The sequence below is a fragment of the Cornus florida genome, unplaced genomic scaffold, assembly GCF_030987335.1.
Source record: "Cornus florida cultivar Cherokee Brave unplaced genomic scaffold, ASM3098733v1 CherokeeBrave_3.0.0_Hap2_Chr11, whole genome shotgun sequence".
In the NCBI taxonomy this organism is placed as follows: domain Eukaryota; kingdom Viridiplantae; phylum Streptophyta; class Magnoliopsida; order Cornales; family Cornaceae; genus Cornus; species Cornus florida.
Window position 1 is genome coordinate 105,537,331 of NW_026775581.1, and position 23,312 is coordinate 105,560,642.

General features: G+C 35.6%; 4 protein-coding genes across 6 annotated transcripts; 3 read left to right on the plus strand and 1 right to left on the minus strand.

Moving 5' to 3' along the window:
- Positions 1 to 1,626: 1,626 nt before the first annotated feature.
- Positions 1,627 to 4,464, plus strand: LOC132281234 (GDSL esterase/lipase 2-like). 3 transcript variants are annotated; one of them, XM_059782959.1, is made up of 5 exons: positions 1,627 to 2,113; positions 2,979 to 3,103; positions 3,332 to 3,514; positions 3,708 to 3,963; positions 4,079 to 4,464. In XM_059782959.1, the coding sequence occupies exons 1-5, from the start codon at positions 1,852 to 1,854 to the stop codon at positions 4,315 to 4,317; spliced, it is 1,065 nt and encodes a 354-aa protein (XP_059638942.1). In that variant the 5' UTR covers positions 1,627 to 1,851; the 3' UTR covers positions 4,318 to 4,464. The 3 variants fall into 3 exon arrangements, with proteins under 3 accessions (XP_059638942.1, XP_059638940.1, XP_059638941.1); XM_059782957.1 differs by having other exon boundaries at positions 1,631 to 2,113; positions 3,332 to 3,562; XM_059782958.1 differs by having other exon boundaries at positions 1,634 to 2,113; positions 3,332 to 3,562; positions 3,708 to 3,957.
- Positions 4,465 to 4,659: 195 nt separating this feature from the next.
- Positions 4,660 to 6,418, minus strand: LOC132281233 (uncharacterized). The gene has a single exon (XM_059782956.1). It carries the CDS (start codon positions 6,286 to 6,288, stop codon positions 4,822 to 4,824), a length of 1,467 nt encoding a protein of 488 aa, XP_059638939.1. The 5' UTR covers positions 6,289 to 6,418; the 3' UTR covers positions 4,660 to 4,821.
- Positions 6,419 to 9,170: 2,752 nt separating this feature from the next.
- LOC132285560 (AP2-like ethylene-responsive transcription factor AIL1) lies at positions 9,171 to 13,047 on the plus strand. The gene is made up of 9 exons (XM_059787754.1): positions 9,171 to 9,351; positions 9,641 to 10,274; positions 10,414 to 10,496; positions 10,639 to 10,647; positions 10,845 to 10,933; positions 11,338 to 11,411; positions 11,517 to 11,567; positions 11,880 to 11,956; positions 12,282 to 13,047. The coding sequence occupies exons 1-9, from the start codon at positions 9,171 to 9,173 to the stop codon at positions 12,860 to 12,862; spliced, it is 1,779 nt and encodes a 592-aa protein (XP_059643737.1). The 3' UTR covers positions 12,863 to 13,047.
- Positions 13,048 to 22,052: 9,005 nt separating this feature from the next.
- On the plus strand, positions 22,053 to 22,604 carry LOC132281766 (pollen-specific leucine-rich repeat extensin-like protein 2). Its single transcript, XM_059783435.1, has one exon. It carries the CDS (start codon positions 22,053 to 22,055, stop codon positions 22,602 to 22,604), a length of 552 nt encoding a protein of 183 aa, XP_059639418.1.
- The last annotated feature ends 708 nt before the right edge of the window (positions 22,605 to 23,312 follow it).

Sequence of the window (23,312 nt, forward strand, 5' to 3'; positions counted from 1 at the left end):
GGGATAGTTCCTTGAATACTTTCTCTCTTAATTTGAGAAGATAGGGAGAGATAAAGAGGGATAGTAAATTATAAATTATTAATAATAAAAGTGCCTCTATAAATTAACAAATAGAAATGTAATTCCATTTATATCCTAATATGCTTAGTGGAATGCAATGATATATGATAATGCTAAAAGTTATTAAAAATTTTAGGATGGGAAGGGATTGAGTCGGATATGTATAACAAATACAACAAAAATAAATTTTTCACGTACTCATAAAAAAGGTTAAAGACTGCTATTTCCTTCAACCATGTTAAATGGTTCATCTTAACCTCGTGATACTTATTATTATTATTTACTTTTGTTTTTACCTATGGCATTGAACTATAAAAAAGTAGCAAGATTTTAGAAATGGATAATGTATGAAGTAAGTTATGAAAGGATAGGACAATAATTTTGTGACTATTATTACTTAATTTTTCTCTCTTCTATCTTATCCAAACAATAATATTTAGCCTTTCTTTTCTTTTCTCTCCTATTTATCCAAATACGAGTAAAAATTATTACTATATTTTCTTTTCTTTTCTCTCATAACTAATATTATCATTTATTTTCTGTATATCCAAACACACTCTTAGTGAATGCTATTTTTGGCATTTTCAGTTATACAGTGAGGAGTTCAAGGAAAAGTAACCTTCTCGTCATTAACCATAACAAATAGATAAAAACAAAATACAAGACTTGATCGTTACAAGCCTTTGCTCCTAACTACTTCCTATCATTAACCCAACTGAAAGTAAACTCCTACACTTTAACTCGCAAAGGATACTAAACTTAACCAACATTAATGAAATAAAATAGTTAATGGAACAAAGTAAATGTTAGGACAGAAAGTAATTGCTACACTAGGAAAGGAAACGTTTAGGACGAGTGACAACGACAAAGGCTTACACCTTCCGCTACAACGCAAAGGAGCAAGCTTCAAATAAGATCTCAAATTCCTGAACAAGAATAATTACAAATTTATATTATATATGTGTGTGGAGAGAAAGCAAGGGCGAGGTGAGTGGTACTGCACGTTAGTGGCTGACGAAGATGAGTGATAGAGAATTATTATTTGCTAATCCTTAATTTTTAATTATTTATTTTACTATATTGAAATTATATAATTTTAAGGAGAATATTTTGGTTTTTTAAAATAAGAGTGAGATATTTTGAACCTGAGTAATAAATATTGATATATTTATAATTATTTTGCTTAATAAATGAACTTTTAAAACTGATCTATTTGTTATTTAGGATTCCTAAATTTATCTAGCGTAATTTTCCTTTTAATTTTTTTATTTTTCATAGCATGACACAACAATGCAATATCAATAAATTTAAATTAATGCATCTTCAAAACAAAAGGCATTACTACATCAAATCCCAGATTCTGAAACAGAGTTTGTTCTTAAAAAATGGCTGAAGTGTACAGAATGAAGATATGTGTTAATATTCTTACCACAAACTTTTCTAAAATGAGTGGTTTATATAAATTGTATGATTAATGATAAAATTTGACCCTTTCTTTCCAGTTGATTCTCTTTTTATATGGTTGATATAATACGACCATTCTTTGTTGTTATTCAATCTCTGACAAAAAATTCTATCATATGGCAATAATTGAAGTGTGTGGAGGATAAGATTCTTTTTGCTTGGAGGAAAAGATTAGCAAACAGTAATTCAGCCAAAATGGTATCATATACAAAAACAATGGCTACCAGTTTCTCTCTCACACACACACACACACACACAGACACACAATTCCCTCATAATTTGCATACCAAATCAAGAAGAAAGTGACATAAATTGAAGCAGCTTCACATGGCAGGGTTAACATTTCTTTCCTGTGTCCTGGTTTTGGTGGCAAGCCTTCTCCTCCAGGGCTGCTACAATTATTTTGTCCACACCAATGACAAACATGTCACCCTGTTCATATTTGGTGATTCGTTTTTTGATGCCGGAAACAACAACTACATCAACACCACCACTCATTTCCAGGCCAATTTTTGGCCCTATGGCGAAACATTCTTCAAGTATCCCACTGGAAGATTTTCTGATGGTCGTCTCATCCCTGACTTTATTGGTAAGATCACAAGTCACAATCCTGATTTAGTCAGCACCCAACTATAAATTAGTTAGCTTCTCCCGGTAAACACTACTTACTCTAAAACTTGAGATAGGTGCTGTGGAGGAGGAGGTCCCTACTTTGACACTCCAAACACATTCAAGCACTGCTTTTCCTGAACTGCCCGTGCCTTACCCGGGAACTGGTGTTGGGGTTGCCCTAGTGTTCCTGTAGTTTAACCTCTACAAGTGCAATGGTACATCCTTCGGATTCTGAGGTTTAAGATGAATTCCAAGGATGCCGGATGGAAATGACCTAAGCGGGGCATGGGTCCTACCACATTCGGATGTACCAGACAAAACACAAAAGCAAAGAACATTACAGAATTGTTCATTGCTTACAAGGTGTACAACAAAATGCCACAGAGGGCACAAAACAGATAAATGAGACTCTGCAAGGCATTTGTGTCGTTGAAATGAATCTTCTGTTCCTGATCCAATTCTGCCCATTAACAAAGGAGGCTTCCTAGCATGAAAAGGACCTGTAGATCGTCCTCCCTCGTGCCTTATTTGCTTTGAAACCATGTGAAACACCAAGTGCATAAAAATCCCCCAAGGACAATACAATGCCATTAAGCCCTTTTTTTTTTTTTTGAAAGTTCAAGCACACACACACTATATATATTTTTGCCCCCACCGTGTCGAACATTCAATCTCCCCAAAGGGGGAGGAGGGCTTATAGCCTTATACCATGACTAGAACGTATTGGTTACACCTTACTTGCTTTAATACTATGTGAAACACCAACTACTTTTAAAGGTTTGAATTGTTACAGGGAGTGTTAAATATCTTTTGACATACTCTTGGAGTGTACGTTGTTGCAGCTGAGTATGCAAAGCTACCGCTGATTCCACCATATCTACAACCTAGCAATCATCGACATTACGAATTCGGGGCCAACTTTGCGTCTGGTGGAGCTGGTGCTTTGGTTGAAATTTATCCAGGGATGGTATGTGATGTTCTGCTTTAGTCCCCTTCTCTGAGATCACTTCACGTAACTGTCTTCCCCCTTGGTATAGCCTACTACATGCCCCAAATTGGATTAAAATTCAAAATATGTACCTATATATAATGCATTAATGTATAAGCATGAAAATTAAAATGCTATTTTTCTATAGTTATGCAGCGAAAAGCATTTGATCATTGATAGCATATATGGTTGTCTTCTGTTTTCTAGGTGGTTAACCTTAAAACACAACTAAGCTATTTTGACAATGTAGAGAAGATGTTGAGGAGGAAGGTAGGTGAAAGAGAAGCAAAGCAACTGCTGTCGAATTCTATATACTTGTTTAGTATTGGGAACAATGATTACTTGAGTGCTGTTAAGACAAACTCCAGCTTCTATCATTCATATTCTCAGGTAGAATATGTGGAGATGGTGATAGGAAACTTGACGACTGTGATCAATGTAATTAGTGACATTAATTTCATCCAATTTCCAATTCCTTTCTCTCTTTTCCCTTCCTCCCTCCCCTATGTCTATAATGTAGTGATTTTGGACACCCTCATTCTGGTTCTGATTTTTTCGGCATTGTTGATTTTGATTTTGACAGGAAATATACAAGAAAGGAGGGAGGAAATTTGGATTTCTTAGCTTGGGGCCCTTGGGTTGTTCACCAAGTATTAGAGCACTCAATTATTCAAGAAATGCTGGGGAAGAAATCACATCCTTAGTAAAACTACACAATAAGGCACTTTCCAAGACTCTCCATAGGCTAGAGAGGCAATTGGAAGGATTTATGTATTCAAATTTCAACTTCTACACTCCTTTTAGTGAAAGAATTGACAACCCATCAAAATATGGTATCAGTAATATTTCAGGACTATTTTATCAATCTCTTTATATAATTATATGTTTATATTTGTATATAATGCCTGCATCTAAGTACATATATAATACCCATTTTGTGATTGTGATGTGAAGGCTTCAAGGAAGGCAAGTCTGCATGCTGCGGCACCGGCAGTTTCCGAGGAGTTCAGACCTGTGGAGGAAAGAGAGAAGTGAAAGAGTATGAATTATGCAACAATGCCAGTGAATATGTGTTCTTTGACTCTAGTCATCCAACTGAATTGGCCTATCAACAATTTGCCAGTCTAATGTGGAGTGGACCACCTGATCTCGCACGGCCCTACAATTTGAAGGCACTTTTTGCACATATCTAAGGATTGAATCTCATGATTCTGTCCACAATATATATGATATGTTCCAGGAATAAGTTGGTTCAATTTTTCATCCTTTTGAGCTGAATAGTTTCTTGTTAGACACAAGTACTTGTTTTATATGTGTATTGAATATTTTATTTTTAGTCATTGAAACGTGTGATTGTGCAAATTAGGTTTCAGTTGTTCACAGTTTTGTTCAAAACAAGGTTAAGCAGTGTCCACACATATAAATGTTACTTGGCCCCGGTGCGTACAAAAGAGCTTCTAACACAGAGACCTAATCACACAGTTTGAAATTTCGAGGTAAATATGAACAAACACAAACTGCGAAGAAAAAAATAGTGACTTATAAATACCATTACTCTTTATCTCTATATTTCTCATAGACATCCAGATTTAGACTGAATACAGAAATTAATTGGATAATATAAGAAGAAGAAGCTAAAAGAATATATCAAAATAAGTAAACCCCCAAAAAACTAAAATTACAAAGTATGTATGTTGCTAAGGGTACGTACAAAATGTTTCATTTTTGATACAAAGAAACAACCTCTCATATGCCAATGCCATCTTACGTGCAGTAAACATTGAAGCTGCATAGTTCCTGCATGCTTTCCCTCTCTGAGCCAGCCTCTTGGCACCCTCAGCCACCACCTTCTCCAACGATTCCAATAGCGATTCAACGTTCGGAGAGAACATGAACCCGAACTCATCTTCCACAACAATAGTACCTTTGATGCTAGCAAACCTCGACGCCATCACCGGTTTTCCACTCATCATGGCCTCCATGAGAGTAAGATCGAGTCCTTGTGGTCTAAGCGTAGGGTTCACGAAAATGTCAATCGAATTATAAAAGGCTCCTAGCTCAGATGGATTCATGGACCCCAGGACCACCACTTGTGGACCTAGCTCCTTGTACCGGTTCTGCCACGGTCCCGAACCGGCCACAATCAAGTAGACATTAGGGTGCTTGGTCATGAGCTTGGAAAAGGCTTCATATAGTAGAGGATGGCCTTTGTCCTTCACTAGTCTACCTGCAACACCTAGGACTAAACTTGAATTTTGTGGGAGGCCAATCTTAGACCTAAATTCATGACCTAATCTCCAATCTTCTCCAAAGTCAGCCTCATCTACACCATTGACAATCACATGAACTCTTTTGCTAGGGATCTGATACACATCCCTTAGCATTTCGCCACAGCTGTCGCTTATCGCGACATGGTGAGAGTAATGGATGAAAAATCTAATTTCATTCAGCACTTTTGGGATCAACCCTAGTAGGCTCTTGTTGGCAGCTGCAGGCTCACCTGGCCGACGCGCCAAATCTTGGTATATGTCAGACTGGACACTCTCGAGAGCTATGCCATGCCATGAGACCGCGAGGTTGGGAAGGCGGCGAGCTAACCAGTGAGGAAGTGCCACGCTCTCCGAGTGAACCACGTCAAAGGGCTCTCGCTGGTTCTCTTCCTCAAACTGCTCCCATGCTTTGTTGTAACGCCACCTCCCCGGATCACCCTCGTGGAAATGAATGATTGGTGACAAAATTTGATCACTTCCTTCATGGATGAGTTGTTGAGAAAGAGATGGAACGGTTGCACCTAGAGGTGGAGAAGTGAAGACGTGGACTTGATGGCCGCGGCGAGCAAGGGCAGTGTGGAGGGTGTGAGCGTGGCGCTCCATGCCACCCGGGGTGGCACCGATGGGCCATTTCCTCGAGAAAACAGCGACCTTGAGAGAGGCCGGTGGGGGGTGTTTTTCGGGGAAGTTTAGACGATTCCATGAGAATTCTGCGGTTCGGAGATCACCGGACCATGGCTTTCTGCCGGGGGAGAAGGTGGTGCAGAGGGAGGTGGTGGGGGTGTGGAGGAGGAGGAGAGCTGGAATGGTGAAGAGGACAATGAAGAAAAGGGTGGTGGCGAGGCTGGATTGTAAAGAGAAAATGGGTTTTTTGGGCTGCTTGTTGAAGGCCATTTTTGGACTTCGAGTTTGGGATGGTTGTGAGACTAATATGCATATGTGTGTGGATGTTGATTTTGGTGTGATAGTTTATGAAAAGTCTAAATATGAAAGCTCAAAAGTGAAGGAAAGTGGGGAGGTTTTTGTGGGAGATGGACACGCACTGAAGCAAGTGCGGTGGGCTGGAGTTTCTGCTTTTAGTGCGTTTCTCACGCCTTGTTCGAGAAAAAGTGGATTCTTGTGACTTCAATAATTGAGTGGACTTGTAATTGAAGGATAGGAGTGCTTGGATTGAAGAATGTTGTCTCATATTCCATGATCTAATGCGTGTAGCTTGAAATTTATACTATATGACAGATCTAATTTATAATTAGATAGGCATTCACTAGTACATTCGGAGACGATGTTTCTTTGTTTTAAGCCTATAACCTCTAAATCACAATGGAATAATTTTACCATTTCGCTAAATTCACATTATTTCAACTTAAGCAAGGATATATATGGGCTTGCTTAAATACTTTTGGAGTATTAAACATATTAAAAACATATTTATAAAATAAAAATCCTTTTAAGTGGTTAAACAATAATTCGAATCAAGCTATTAGCAGAAACTATGAGACTAGATTTTGGGTTAGTCAACCAGTTTGGTTAGCTCAAAACAAACGCATTTGATGTTCAATATTTTTGACTAACAAAATAAAATCGTCCACAGCTCTCATTGGGCAGGTTTTCGATCTTTTGTAACGTACGTATTTGATTTGAATCCCATGCACTTTTGACTTCTCTCTCACACACACAAACAAACACATAAATATATTTATATGTTGTGTAATAAGAGATATATGCAATGCACTTGCATATGCTCTTTGCTTGGCCTCAAAGCACTATAAGGTTTTGTTTGTTCTCATTGTAAGCAATTAAGCATGATATTTTACTTTATTGCATAATTTTAATTGTAACTTTGCCTATGATAAATATATAAAATATATATATATATATATATATATATATATATATATATATATATATATATACCTATTCAATAGGCCATTATCAGTGCATCACATGAAGATGAAGGTGCTTTAATTTTACGAAATTGACTGCAGCTTTGTTGAGATCTATTCTTCAGCTTAGGCATTCTTCCTCAATTTTCACTAGCTTGTTTGACCTTATAAAATTAACCATTTCATATCTTTACATAATGCAACAATTATTACCATACCAATGACCAAATACCCTTTGACTTTCAATTTGTTACAGCTTATATATTCTAAAGAAACAGTAGTGTTCTACTGCCTAACTCTGCGCCAAAATTGAGACTCAAAGGTTTGACTTGTTTATTCAAGTAAAGGAGTTTAAAAGGGGTGAAAGGTGAGCATTTGGGCCTTGCACTATTAATTAATTGGGCTAGAAAATATCACACAACTGTGGGTATCTTTTTTTGCAGTTTACACATTGACTAGGACTTGTGGCCTCTATGTCTAGGGCTACACAACCAAACCACACAACATGACTAAAATCTATCCCTCTCAGTTTGAAGTTTCCTTCTTAGATAAGCATCTACTTGTAGAGAAAATAACAGTTAGGTGGATCTTTAACTCCATATTTACACTAACATGGATCAAAGCAGTCAAATCGCATGTTACTAACATTCTTTACTAACTCTATTCGCGTTAACTTTGGCATTCTTCTTTTTCTAGTATTACCCTCAATGTAGACTATATCCCCATTATCTTCCTAATTGATGCGCATAAAAGGTAGCCTACCCCATAGAACATGGGTGGCTGGCTTGGGCACAGCTTTCTGGGCTTTCTTAGAACATGGATTATGCCCATGGGCCATGACCCACCCCTTTTTTGGGCTTGGGCACAGCTTTCTGGGCTTTCTTAGTTTGTGTAGTTTTTGTGGCGATTCAGCCGAGGACTGAAGGTTGAAGTGGTTGGTTTTAAAAGAGTGTATCAAATATAACAGCAAACTTTTTTTTATTTCAAATAAAGACGAAGGCAGCTCAGTGAATGAATCATTCACATATAAAAAAAGGATATATGTCTGGGGAATTTATGGGCCGTCACAGAACTGGGATGTGGGGCTTCTTACTCGGTCCACTTTGGGCCTGTAATCGGCCCATATCCTTCCAAAATGCAGTCTGGGCATTTTGGTAATATGACATTGCAACGTAAGCACTGAACTTCTGCATATAATACGTACTATATTGTGGTGACCTAAAGTGCCCTCTAGCGAGTACACATTTAATCTACACGAACGAGTGCAGATATCTCGCCACCGAGTCTGAAGTGGACCAAATGGTAACAAATTTACCGTTCCCAGAAATTCCTTAACATGTCTGACTTACATCCACCGTTGATGGAATCAGATCAACGGTGATAATTAGTACAATCATGGGTCACATGTGGACTCTACCACAGCTCCATACTTCTCTCTTCCTTCACTCTGTTTTGTTCTCTTCTCTCTCATGCCACCCCCTCCTGCTGTAACTCAGAAAGAAATTAAAGAAGGAACGAAAATCGAGGCCTCAATACAAAAACAGAACAGACGTATATATGTATATATATATATATTACTCCGTATATATATTCTGCAAAATTAAATTTGTTTCCCATATACATACACAAGTTAGGGTTGGGTTTTGTGATGATGGAATGGAAATACATATTATGTTTGTTCATGGTTTCTTGTTTTAACCACTAGTAAATATTAGTATTATATATCTCAACCCTAGTTTTGAAGTTTGAGCTGAAGCCCCACTTACCCAAGTGGAGAGAGGAGAGAGAAACAAAGAGTTTTATAGAGAGAGAGAGAAAGAAGGGGTATAGTGTTGTGTTGTGCTCTGGGTTTGTGAGATATTTTTAGGGTACTGTGAAGATAGATAACATAGTATGAGTAATTGGTTAGGGTTCTCTCTGACTCCGCACCTGAGAATGGATGATGATCATGAAGCTTTTGGGAGAGAAGACCAAGGACCAAATTGTTTCTCTCCTCACTTGTCTGTCATGCCTTTGCGCTCTGATGGCTCTCTCTGTGTCATGGACCCTTTCAGGCGCTCTGATGGTGGTGAAGGTATGCATATATCTATATATATATTCACAAATATATCACCATGTATACACACATATATATAGCTTCACCAAAATATACTTCCATGCAATTTTTTTTTATATATTTTTTAAAAAATAGTGGAGAAACTCTAAGCCCATGACACTTCCATGCCCCTATTGGTGGTTGAACAGATATGCATGTATATATATATATACATATTCCAAATCTACAACACATATAAATAGCATGTGACTGTGGGATGTGTGTTTTTTTAACCTGAATCTATCAATAGTGGATGATTATTTTGTAGATTGGAGATTTGAGAACAGTATGGGTGCAAGTGATCCAAACACAGAGGGACCAAAGCTGGAAGATTTCTTGGGTTGTTGCTACACAAACTCTGCTCATGAAGACACCAAAGTTTATAGCCAAACAAGAGAAGATAGAATCAATGTTAATGCACCACCAAACTTCAATAACACTACTAATGGTGGTGGAGAGATTGAAAGAGGAGAGTCTACTCTCACTGACCCATCTCAATTGATCCAACCTTACCATTACAATGACAACCCACAAAGTAGTACTATGATCCAAACACCCCAAATCCAGAGCTGCCATCCAAACACCAACCATGGTAATCACATCTACCATGTACCATTTGATCATAATAGTGCAGCTAATTCAGTTTCTGAGTTCAAGTCATGGTTGCGCCAAACACCATTCTCAGAGGAGAAGCCTTTGGGTGAAGCAAGTAAGAGTAATTTCCAGTCTCTGTCACTAACCATGAGTCCAAGTCAGCCCCCGGGTATGGTGGTGACTCCGGCTTTGCCGCCCACGGAGGGCCTAAAACGGCCGGCCGGAAAAATTCGGGTTAGAGAACCAGTTGTTCGGAAATCTATTGATAGTTTTGGCCAAAGAACTTCTAGGTACCGAGGTGTCACGAGGTACTAAGACTTCATTAATTTATTTCCTTTTTTTTTCTGTCGTTTTATTGAAAATGTTGGTTTGAATTGAAATTTATTATGGAACCCTTTTATTTTATTTTTTATGTGGATGTTTGTGTAATGACAATTAAATTATTAGGCATCGATGGACTGGAAGATATGAGGCCCATTTGTGGGACAACAGTTGCAGAAAAGAAGGACAAACAAGGAAAGGAAGGCAAGGTGTGAAAAGATGACCTTCAACTTATTGATTTTTCACTTCTCTCTCTACTTATTCCATCTCTCTCTCTCTCAAGAATATACTAACGGCTTCATTTCATGTGCATAACTTCTGGGGTCTTCTTTCACCTATTTTCTCAAACAGTATATCTGGGTAGGTGAACCCTCTATGACTATTTCAATGTTTTTTGTTATTTATTATTATTATTAATTTATCTTTTGACTTTGTAATACAATATAAATACTATAATATATATGTATGGGACTGCTATATATGCACAGCCTATGTGGGTAGCTGCTGATTAAATCTTTGGATGGTGTGTATATTAATTGTCCTTCATTCTTCATCAGGTGGCTATGATAAGGAAGATAAAGCAGCTAGAGCTTATGATTTGGCTGCCTTGAAGTATTGGGGTCCAGCTACTCATATTAATTTTCCTGTAAGTTGTTAAGAAGCTTTTATCTTCATTTCTTACCATTTAAAAAACCTGTACACATGTCATAGAATCAACCTGAATCTTTATAGTACTTATGCAATAACTTCACATCATTTATTCAACAATTATATTTGATGGTGTTGTACTTTGACAATCGTATGATTGTTACACTAGCAATACAGGACCGAGGCAAAGAGTCCCCTCAAGTGGTGGTGATCTGAATTCCATGGACTCCTTCCTGGGTTGTGTTTGTTGTCAAAGACATTGGTCAATGTCAATGCCATTACCATTATACCAAGACCTTAATTACAAGACTGAATTTGATAGAAATAGCTAAAAATAGAACATGCTTAATTTGTCACTAGACTTGGGCTTCCTTTGATTTTTTTTTTTTGTATACTCATCAGCTAAGCACATATGAAAAAGAGGTTGAAGAGATGAAGAACATGACCAGACAAGAGTTTGTTGCCAACCTAAGAAGGTATATTTTCCAAATAAATCAGCAAACCCTCTTTCTAATTTTACACAAATGAGATGATTTTAATTTATTTAGTTATGATTAATTAAATTATTAATTCCGTTGCAGGAAAAGCAGTGGATTTTCAAGAGGGGCCTCTATGTACAGAGGAGTGACTAGGTAATGGCAGGAAAGACCAACTTTTGTGTAAAAAAGTCTCCATTATTTTTACAGAGTTTGCAGCCTTTACAATTATCGTTGGCAATAATAGGCAAACAATATAAGAATAAATGTGCTTTTATATTAACCAAACAGTATATGTATGTACATAAAGGGGACCATATTTACAGAATAAAATCAAAATACTTTATCAACAGTCCTGCACTCAAATATGTAAAAGGGTACTGTGGATTTAAAGAGGGGGGAAAAAATTTATTTAATTAATATATCATTTGAAGTTCACCCACCAAAACATCTTTTTTTAATTGGCAGACACCACCAGCATGGAAGGTGGCAAGCTCGAATAGGCAGAGTTGCAGGCAACAAAGACTTGTACCTCGGCACATTCAGTAAGTTTTCATGCCCCTTTAGACGATTCTTCGTAAGTATATATAATAATTCTAAATAATCACGTTGAATCATAAGAGTTTAAGATTGACACTGTTGTGTTTTCTATATTTCTGATTCTAATAATGATTGATCAAATAAGCCCATTTAGTGTTGTTTTGGAAGTTCATGTTGATTGGTCTGATTCATAATTGGACTTGAGAACAAATTCATCTGCTAGCTAGCTGAAATCAACTGCATGAAACTTGTTTTATCCCAAATTATTTCACTTAAACTAATGATTTAACAATGTGGTTTCAACTACTAATCATTGATGGTATGATTTAGGTACACAAGAGGAGGCTGCTGAGGCCTATGATATTGCAGCAATTAAGTTCAGGGGAACCAGTGCTGTGACCAATTTCGATATCAGCAGGTACGACGTGAAGAGAATTTGCTCAAGCTCGACTCTCATAGCCGGTGACCTTGCCAAACGTTCCTCCAAGGACTCTGCTCCGACTTCGCTAGAGGACTACAATTCATGTGCTTCATCGGCTTCTCCACAACCACCTATCCTTGCCATAACAAATGGTGAACCCTCTGTTGATCAATTGACTGAGATGGTGTGGAATGCCAACGCCGAGATTGAAAATCAGCAGCAACAGAATACAAATGCCAACAATGAGCTATTGGCGATCGGCTCAAGCAGTGCAAACTCATCTGCACCGGGAAGTCCAAAGGGGCAGGGCGGATTGAGTGGTGAGTTTGGAGTTGGAGGAGATTTCTCCGAGGCCTATTTCTCGTTGCAGGGACCGAAGTATGGAGATGGCAACAATGGGAGTGTTGGTGTTCATGCGAGCGCCAATCGGCTAGGGAACAATTTGGGTTTGGTTCATCAGGTCCCCATGTTTGCACTGTGGAATGAGTGAGACTGATAAGGGTGGATGTAGGTTTAGGAACACAGATCAATTTTAGAGAAAGTGGCTCACAGAAAGAAGGAAGGTAGTTTTGCTTGTTTTGACATGGCTAGACTCTGACATTCTTAGGTGTAACATACCCCATGTTTGTTTAACTGATTTTGATGTTTCTTAGACAAATCAGAGGAAGATGGAGAAAGCGAAGGTGTTGGTTTTATTTTGTTCTTTTACTTGGATGGTCAATGTTGTTATGTTTATATATATTGACATATGGTAATACAATCCTCGGAATTAGCTATATATATATATTGTGCGCGCGCGCGCGCTTTTGATTTAGAGGGTATATTTTACATATTTAACTACATGAATAAGGTGGTGGCAGCACATGCTCTGAATGAAAAATAGTTGAATTTGTGTTCGTTTTCTCAGTTCATCTTGGACATTCCTAAGAGCCCACATTGATGAAATGAATCTCGGAACAGGAAAAAAGTCTTATTAATTACTCTTTTTTCTATATCTTCAAATCCAAACTTGAGTTTTAAGATGAGTTTGAATTTGAGATTGGTATTTGAGTTGAATTTAACTATTGTCAAATCAGAAGTTCGAATTTGAGTTCTGATTGATCGATTGAGCTCAAAAAGTAATTCAATCCCAAATCCTACAGTTTGGTTCTGTTATGTCATCAGTTCGGTTCGTAATTTACAGAGGTCAAAAAAGGCCATGGAACAATCCAAACCGAACCATGCATGAAATTCATACATATCAAACTGATTCGAACTAAAACGTTCTTGTTCGGATTTGGATTAGTTCAATTTCGAGGATTCTATCTGTTTGATTTAATTATAACTTGTAGGAAACATTAAAAAGTTAGTTTGATTCTAACGTACTCTCTAAATGAATACAGCATTCCTTGTTTTCTCTTTAAATGTCTTCTCATTGAATGACACTTCCCACCACCGTGAAATAGGTAAAATTTAAGTCTGGGATGAGATTTGATCCCAGCCTCTTTGAAACTCAGAATTAGTAGTCGTGATAATTCCGTCACAAATGAGTGTAAATTAACTGATTTGGTCAGTTCATAAAAAAAAATTTACAAACCAATTATTATATCGTGTATAAATTAATACAATGAATCATATCTCACCTGCATAGCCCATGATACATGTAAGATTTAAATTGCAGTATGATTAATTTAAATTTTTCAAAAGTCTGTTTTATCACAGACTATATACACTGTTAATACAGGATTGTGCAGAAGACAATAGTGGAAAGTGGTTGTAATGGTAAATTGTAAAAATAAATGGTGATTAGGATAAGATTGATTGTGTAAAACAGCTTAGCTTAGGAAAGTAGAGAAGGTACAAGGAAGGGTAGACAGTGGTGGTAGTAGTATCACCTGAGACCTGCCACCAAATTTGTACACATCCCATCTCCCTTCCCTCTTACGTCTTTTCAATCTGCCTCGAACTTGCTGCATATTAGCTGTAGTTGGGGTGTAAATGTAATTAATTTGGTCAAATGATAAAAAGTTTGAACCTAAAGTTACAGCCATCGAGAGACCGAACGTGGTAAAATATAAATCACACCGACTGAGAATTGGAACAAGAGTGTCCATAGAGTGCGAGAAAGAACTCTTAACATAATATGTGATTTAAGTTTAAATTATATAATTAAGAGAATATTATATTCTTTTAATTATATATTGACTTATTTATCAATTTATTTTATTATTTTATGCATTTTAAAAGTAATTTCTTAAAAAATATACATAAGATCTTACTATAGAAAAGAGATTAAAAAAAATGACAAACTTATCATTATATAATCAAAACTTATAGAATCGATACTCTAATTTGATTCAATAATTTGAATTCAATTTGAGTCCCTTGGTTCTTTTCAGGGCTGATTACCCATCTTGATACTAGCTTAATTTGAAATTTTGATGAATTTACGATTATCACAGTTTTAAAACGCGTTATATTATAGAAGTATGTTAAATCTACATATAATACTTGCTCCTTCCACACTCAAGGGATGTGAAATTGTGCACCTATAACTTGCGCAGTATGGTTGTTCACTAATGCCACCTGCACACACACATTAATCCACAAGATCGCCGCAATTACACATCTTCATAAACCGACTGATTTATACTGATATTCATCCGAATATGTTACACCGAGATCGCGAATAATATCGAACACTACTGCCAACCATGAATTCAAATAGACATATTCAAATTAGGGTTGCTCTTCATTAGACATATTCAAATTTTAACATGGATCTATAAGACGGGTATTAATTAATTAGCCACAAAACTACAATAATTAAATTTATTGTGCATGGTGGAGTAAAAATGTGTAGTGCGTCTATATACTTGGTAAAATTAACGTCATTACTTAATCATTAGTAAACATATAATTAAACATGCTGAGAATAGTTATTATGTTGGATAATTTACTAACATTAAAAAGTCACTAAATTATTTTAATTAGTTAGACTTGAGAAAAGCAAATAGGAATTTGACAACGGTAGGTGTTTTTGCTAAGATACGCCGAGATGCACACTAGAGACTAGAGTATTATATATCCTGATCAAGACAAGCTTTGACACTCCACGAAGGAGAGAGAGAGAGAGAGAGAGAGAGAGAGATGTGCCTGCTCCCACTGAAGGAAAGCCACGCCTTAAATTGCGTGCCTCTAACCTTTATGTGCCCTTCTTTCTCTCTCTAACACACACACTACACACAGTACACACACACTCTCTCTCTAGCTCCTTTCAGCTGCTGGAATTTTTCATTCAATCCAGTATACCACGCCTCTTCCCCTGACCTGTCACGTGACGTTGAAACCTCACAGCGTTTGGCACGCTCTTAAAGTATTAATATGAAAGCATAAATTAAAGCACCTCTCTCTCTCTCTCTCTCTCTCTCTAGATTTCTTTTTCACGAACGATATGAATGAACTTTGTGTAGTAGCAGATAAAACGTACGGACTGGAGAAGGGTGTTGCAGAAAGAAAATTTAGAGATAGATTCGGTTTCTGATTGCTAAAATCCATTTATGTCTACCAACACCAACCTGGCAATAGTACCCAAATATATATATATATATATATGTATGTACGTATGTATATGTATACATGCAATACATATACAGAGACAATATATCTACAGGACAAGATACCTCATGCAGACTTTTCTCCATCAAAAAATCTTCCTACAGAAGACCTACAATGCTACTACACATCACCTACACTACATATATATATATATATATAATATATATACGTCTGTATCTATCTATATATATACTGTAGAGGGTTTGTTTTTGGGAGGGTAGGAATGCTACTTATGCCTGTTTTAACTGCCACCCTTTTATGAACTTTGTGTTTCTGCGTTATGTGACTTTGGGTCTCGTGATTCTGTACTAATTTGCTAATATGGTTACTATGTTTTTTTATTGCTCCAGGGCAGCCTATATACATATTGGTGTAAGCCCAGCCTTCAAAATGCATGCATGGACCCACTTTATGATTACATAAGATCTAACCGTTAGATTCGCGTTGACTATAAACCATTAAAATACAAGGATATATAAGCATTATCCTATAAATAATCATATACTGTTTATGATTCAGTGGATTGACAATCAGCCTCCACTCAAATAGGGTAAATGATACTGTATATGATTTGGAATTAAGTCCACCCATCCATGACAATTTTCCCCTACTGGGTGGGTTTGGTCCAACACCACCCCGCGCCCTAATGGAATGGGTTTGGTTGCCCTCTAAATGAATTTGGTGCGGATACTATAAAATAATTAAAAATTAGAAGTGAATTTAGGGCGGAGGCATATTTAGTGATTAACCTATTTCGTTCACGCCCTGATTATATATATATTTTTAAAAAATTTAAATATTTATTTAATATTTTTAAAATCCTTATTACTTTAATATATTAATATTCATTATTTAGTAATTTAAAAACTGTGTTATCTTATTTATCAACCTAATTTGAACACAATAAACTAATCCCTACATCTATCTAACATACAAGAATTCATAAAAGTAAATTTCATAATTTTACAAAAGCTATTTTCTTCCTTTTAGAGTTTAATTAGCTGTAGTGCTGTAATTTTTTTATTTCATGATAAATAAGGGTGTCCGAGACTTTACCTCCACTAATTTATTTTTTGAATTCATTCAAGTTTTTTTTAACTAGGTTGACCCAGCTGTAACTTGTTGGTACATTAATTCTGTTTTTTCGATAAGTTTATTTCTATTATGAATTGACAAGATTTGTAGTGTCGTTTCATTTTAGGGTGGTGATTTAGACACCGAATCATGTGAGAAGCAAGGGCGAATCTAGAAATTATTTATTGGGGGGGACTAATATTAAACAAGGAAAAATTGGAAATCAAAAGATTAAAGAGTTGGAAAATTTTAGAGAAAATAGGGTTAAATTTTAAAGGGAGAGAGGGGGTGAGTTATCTGATTTGTGCAAGATTAAGAATTTAAGAGTTCTTTGTGCTTTGACTTAGTGATTATTTAGGATTTGTTTGGCTTGAACTTTTGTTTTAAAATTGTAACTTACATATTTGACTTGTTTGAATGAGTTAAAATTAGAAATTAATACTATTACTATTTTTTTTTTCTTTTTTAAAATATTGGGCTAAATATACTTATATTAAAAATATATATATATATATATTTTTTGAGGGGGGGTCATGCCCACACAAGCCCCCCCTTGGATCCAACACTGGTGAGAAGGGTCATGGTAGAACCCGTCACTTCACTTACATAAATTAAATTTGAAAATTGTGGGCCTTAAATCATTATTGTTTTGCTACTTGAATTAATGTGCTATTGTGTTCAAATTTGACTATTTTAATTGCTAAATTCAAAATTGATATTATGAATTCATAATTGATAATTGAATTCCATAAAACGAATATGAAACCAAGTCTCACTTGATATGCTCAAAATCAATTCAATTCAAATCTTGAATTCAACTTGTAACCTAATCTTGTAAAGTGACAAAATGTATCAATTTCCAATGAATGTCACGTATGATGATGATGATGATGCATCCTCCTCGTGCCAAGTCTTGATGTCTATGATAGTAATATGGGTAAATGTCCATGCATGGCCCATCCCTCCATAATTAATTATCCTTTCTCCTGTCTCTGCAGCTCCAACATCTCTTTATCAACAAGGCAGGGTGACCCATAATGTTACCTTAGAGGGTGAAATGGGAAACAACAAACCAACATCAACTCAATTTGGTGGAATTTACCTCTTTGCCACCATTCAAAAGTAAAGTTAAACATCCCTTTCATTACATTTATTGATATATATATTTTTTGTTTTTAAATTAATGATGTGAAATTAAATTTCTTTTTTATTATTAAATGGGGTTTTTGATGGGACAAGACTCAAGAGGCAATCCTTTCCTGTGAGGGGGTCCCTATAGCTAGAGGACACAATGTCCTAGTGCTGACATTTCTGTGACAGTGTAAATGCTGCGGCTTGCTGGCGATCTAAATCCGGCCAAACATGCTCCTTGCTCTATTGATTCATGCACTGCAGTCTAGGCTTAGGCCTGTATAACCCACCTAGTATTTGAATTCAACCTCGGTGTTTGTGGTTCCATTGAAAAAACTAATTTGAATTGAGATAGATAATTATATTTGATAATTAATTATGTCAAAGGTTTTGCTTTTAATGAGAAACAAAATTAAATTAGATTAACTAAAACACCACATTATTTAAAGTTTATATATATATATATATATATATTTTATGATATTTCAATGATATGATGATAGGAATATTGAAATTTTAATTTTTTTAAAAAATAGTTGTTCTTTAAGGGGAGACTATTATTTTTTCAAATCTATACAAATAAGTATTAGACCGGATAGTATCTCTGTTTTTTTAAAAGGCGGAAGGTGGAGAGTGTTCATGTCGTGTTAGGACTTCGAAATAATATTATGGATGTATGTTTATATGGTTTTGGGACTATTGTTCGTGGGCCAATCATCACTTAACACCTAAATAATTATGTTGGAAATGTATAAGTTTTATTCAATTTTTTTTCTTTTGTGTCCATTGATACTTGCTTGAAGTGATTCAAATTAATGACAGAAAAATTGGAAATTTTTGAAGGCCTCTTCCTGTTTGGTGGAGTATTGTTCTTGAAATCCAGTTGAAGGCTTGAGGCCCAAACGAAGGCCTAGATCAAGGTATTATCAATTAAACTGGCCCAGCCCAATTCCAAAGCCTAATCAAATATTGTTTGGGCTCAACCCATTTGATGAATAAATCCAAAAAATGAGTTTGGACTCATTTTATTTGTTTAATTAAAATAAAATGAATCGGAATTGTTATTGTCTGTCATTTATCCCTGAAGCTAGCACATACACTTTGGAGGGGCTATGAGGGAAAATCTGAAGACTTATTTTTGAATGATGAAAGAGTCTAAGGAAGGTAAAATCTGAAAATCGGAATATATAAATAATTATTATATGTATTTATTTAAACTTTATTGTATATGTTTTCTATAGTGTATTGTGTAAATTAATAATTTCAAAAGAGTCATAATTTAATTTGCATAAAAATTTAATTAATTTTTTTTTAAAATATTAAGATTTGTACTTTTTGACTTAACAATTTAATTTATTTATTTATTGCCTAATGATTTTATTAATTTGTCAAGCACAATAAATTGATGGATGACTTAGCACTCGAATCTCGTAATTGAAAATAAAACCAAAATTCGATTTGGGCATAGATCAAGAATGTACACGGTGATTGGCGATTGAGTTACAAAAAGAAATCAAATTAAAGGAGATTGATACGCAATAACAAATTAAGAAGATGGAGATTAAGCGGGAGTAAGTTCTTTGAGAAAAACAAATGATGGAAAAAAATTCAAACTATGTTGCAACACCAGAGATAAAAGCATGGATCGAGAATCGACAAAATAAAATTATGGCGCGTTACACACAAAGAGGCAATTGAATGTAATGTCTAATATTATTTCAAAATGTGTGTGTGTTTTTTTTTTTTTTTTGGGGTTGTAGGAAGCAATGTAATTTACTTTTTCTTTATACATGTAATATCATTATTTTTAATATTATTATTTTTTTATTTCTCAAAACATATAATCGAAATAAATAATTATAGCCATTAGTAATATAGTTTTGGCAATGAAGTCGTTTGAAAAAAAAAAAAAAACACCCAAACAATAAAAAAAAAAAAATCATTTTATATTTTTAATAAATATATTTTTTAAATAATAAAATAATAAAGTGGATGGTAAAAAAAAGAGTACACAGTAACGAGTTAGAGTCTTCAAAACAATTGCTAACCTAGGGCACTGCACTTTACTTTTTTGAAAGTGTAGAAGGAAAGTGTAGGAAGTGCATTGAGATGCTCTTAAAGGTATTTCATTCAATTCTAAGGCCATCCGATAGAAGCAGTGATTATTAATCCATACTGTACGTTTCGGGTAACAAAATACTTTAGCTAGTCACGTCAACACAATATACCAGTTGGTATATCGACAATCCTAAGGGTGTCAAAAGTTTCTTTTTTAAAGAGATTGCCTTACTCCTGAGGGGAGGAAATAGGAACTAAGTTACATAATTTTTTTGAATGAATGTTGCTCTCACACTTTCAAGTGTATTTTCGTTCTTCTGTTTCACATACGCTTCAATCCTCTTTTATCACTTTTGCACCCTACCTTTCGATCACTTTGGTGACAATGCCTTTTTTTGTGAAAAATATTATTTAGTTAGACCTATTTTCAAGAAAATATGGTCCCAAGTTATAGTTGGATTATAGGTTCAATTCTCATGAAGAAGTATATTTTGCTTTACTCTAAGATTATTGCAGAATAAAGAACTTTCATGGTTGGGGTAATAATATACCCTTGAATGTGCATGTATACCTTAACCACAATGGTAAAAGGTACCCTAAAAAAAAAAAAAAAAAAAAAACCAACTCATAGCAAAAGAAAGAAATGATTCAAGTATATACAATATATATTAACTAAAGTCAAAATATACTATATGTGTATGTATATACATAAATTCCATTCGTATCTACCCATTAAATTATGATGATGTGGCTCCTTTTTATTATTCAAATCTTGTTTATATTCGTGGCATTATATGGGGTTTTGACTTTTTGTAGGTTTGGTTTGATTTTATTATTGGGTACATCATTATATCTGCAGTGGGCATCTTGGATCCACGAGGATACTAGGAGGCTCCAATCGTACCCGCCAGATTTATTAAATCACCGTCGTAGGGTTAGGGATCTACAAGGCGTGTGATATATTTTATTTTTGTGTAGATAAATTGACTTCTTTAACCATGGTATCCAATGAATTTTGGTATTCGGATGACCCCGCAAGTGAATAAGATTCAGACAGATCTCAATTTTGAAACACAGGTCAATTTGGTAATTAAGTTCAATGTCCATTTGTGACCGACTTTTTTTTTTTTTTTTTTTAACGTGAAGAAAAGGCAGAAGTCAATTACAGTACATGTTTGTCTGCAGTAAACATTAAAAGGACTTGCTCACAAGTCATATCAGCAAGTGTGTGATGTGAAAAAGAAAAATGAAATAGTTTTTTTTTTTTCTTTATTTTTATTTCGTTCTATGTAATTATTATTTAAAATAATGTTGAGAGAGAAAAAATATGAGAATTAACAGGACTAAGATTATTAAAAAAAAAAAAATAGAATATATATATATATATATATATATATCTTGCTATCTTATTCATATTTTTTTTGAATAAATAAATTATTAGTGAGTTCAAAAACTGTAGTGAAAATATTTAACATTTTATGTGAGTGACGAAGACCAGATTCAGCTGAGAAGCTCAATAATTTTACCAAATGTGATAATGCCCTAACCGATCTGGTCTTCTCGTACTTGAATCAACGATTTGGATTAAACCCCATTTGTGTTGATTTGATTCTTCAAGACAGCAAACTATAACCAAAACCCAGATTCAGAAACAGCTACCACCTAATTTCTTAACCCTAACTCTAAATACCCAATTATTTGAACAGCCAGCATTGTTGGATTTGGAGAAGATTTCGACTAATTGACACCAACCCAAATGAGAGAACACATCAGAAAACCTAAATTTGGTTGAGATTGTGATTTTTGTGTTTTGCTGCTGAATGGAGTCACCATTGCTGACCTTACTAGTTCTCAGTTTGGGGGTTGTGTTGAGCTTCTCTGCTTTGTCAGTGGAATCTCAGGGAAATGTGAATCCTGGAAAACCACCTCCTACTTCGCCGCCGTCAGTACAGGATCCACATAAATCATCACCTCCTCCGCCGCCTCATCTGTCACCTCCACCGTCACCTCCGTTGTCACCGTCTCTATCTCCACCTCCACCTCCAACTCCAACTCCTCCTCCACCACCACCACCACCACCACCACCATCATCACCACCGCCTCCACTTTTCTCTCCCCCTCCTCTCTCTCCGCCGCCGCCAACGATTCGCACTCGCGGTATTCCTCTTCCAGAGAACAGAACAAGATCGCCGCCGCATTTGCATAAACGGCACAACAACACTACTCAGGACTATATCGGCCCAACTTCGGAGCAGAAGCTCAATATAGGAAAGAAAATTGGGTTGATGTTTGTGGGTGTTGCAGCGATCTTGCAAGTTTGTGTAGTGGTATTTTTGGGAATCAAAAGAAGACAGCTTTTGAAGGCCAATTGAAAGATGTTGAAGAGAATTGGATCTTGAATTTTCATCGTCTGTGATCATTAGACTGAGGGAGGGTTATAATGAATTGATATGCCTCGGTCAGAGGTGAGAGGATATGGATTTTGATAGTTTGGAGCATTCCCAGCTTCCCGATCACGTGAATCGAAGTGTTGGTATCTCCGTTTGGGTTTGGGGTTCTCGCCGCTGTAAATGGGTAATTCTTGGTTGTTTTTTTCTTTACAATTTGTTTGTTTATTTCTCTGTTGCATTCTTCTTACTTTCTTTCATCTACACCACTGATAAGTTAAAGCACAAGAAATCTTTTTCCACATTGTGTTTTGGATGTTCTTACCATCTGTTTTCTCTTTTTGCTAACATGTGTGATTGTATAACGATATTAGGATTTAATGGAAATGTCTTTTATTTTACAACCAATGTTTGAGGCTTTGTTTCATTTATGTGTGTGGTTTTAACTTCTGAATTCAAGGCTGAAGCAATGTACTACTGCTATTGTTATGGATGAAATTTATTCTTTATAAAAGTACAAGAGACAGATTGTTGTTTGCATGTAAATAAATCAGTAACCAAATTGAATTATTTAGCTTTGTCAGTATGGCGGCCATCTGGAGTTGCTAATGGCCTTTGTTGTATTGAATCAACTCAATCGACAAAATTATTTGCATTTTGTGCGCTAGCTTGGAACTTAGAGGTAGAGTCCCG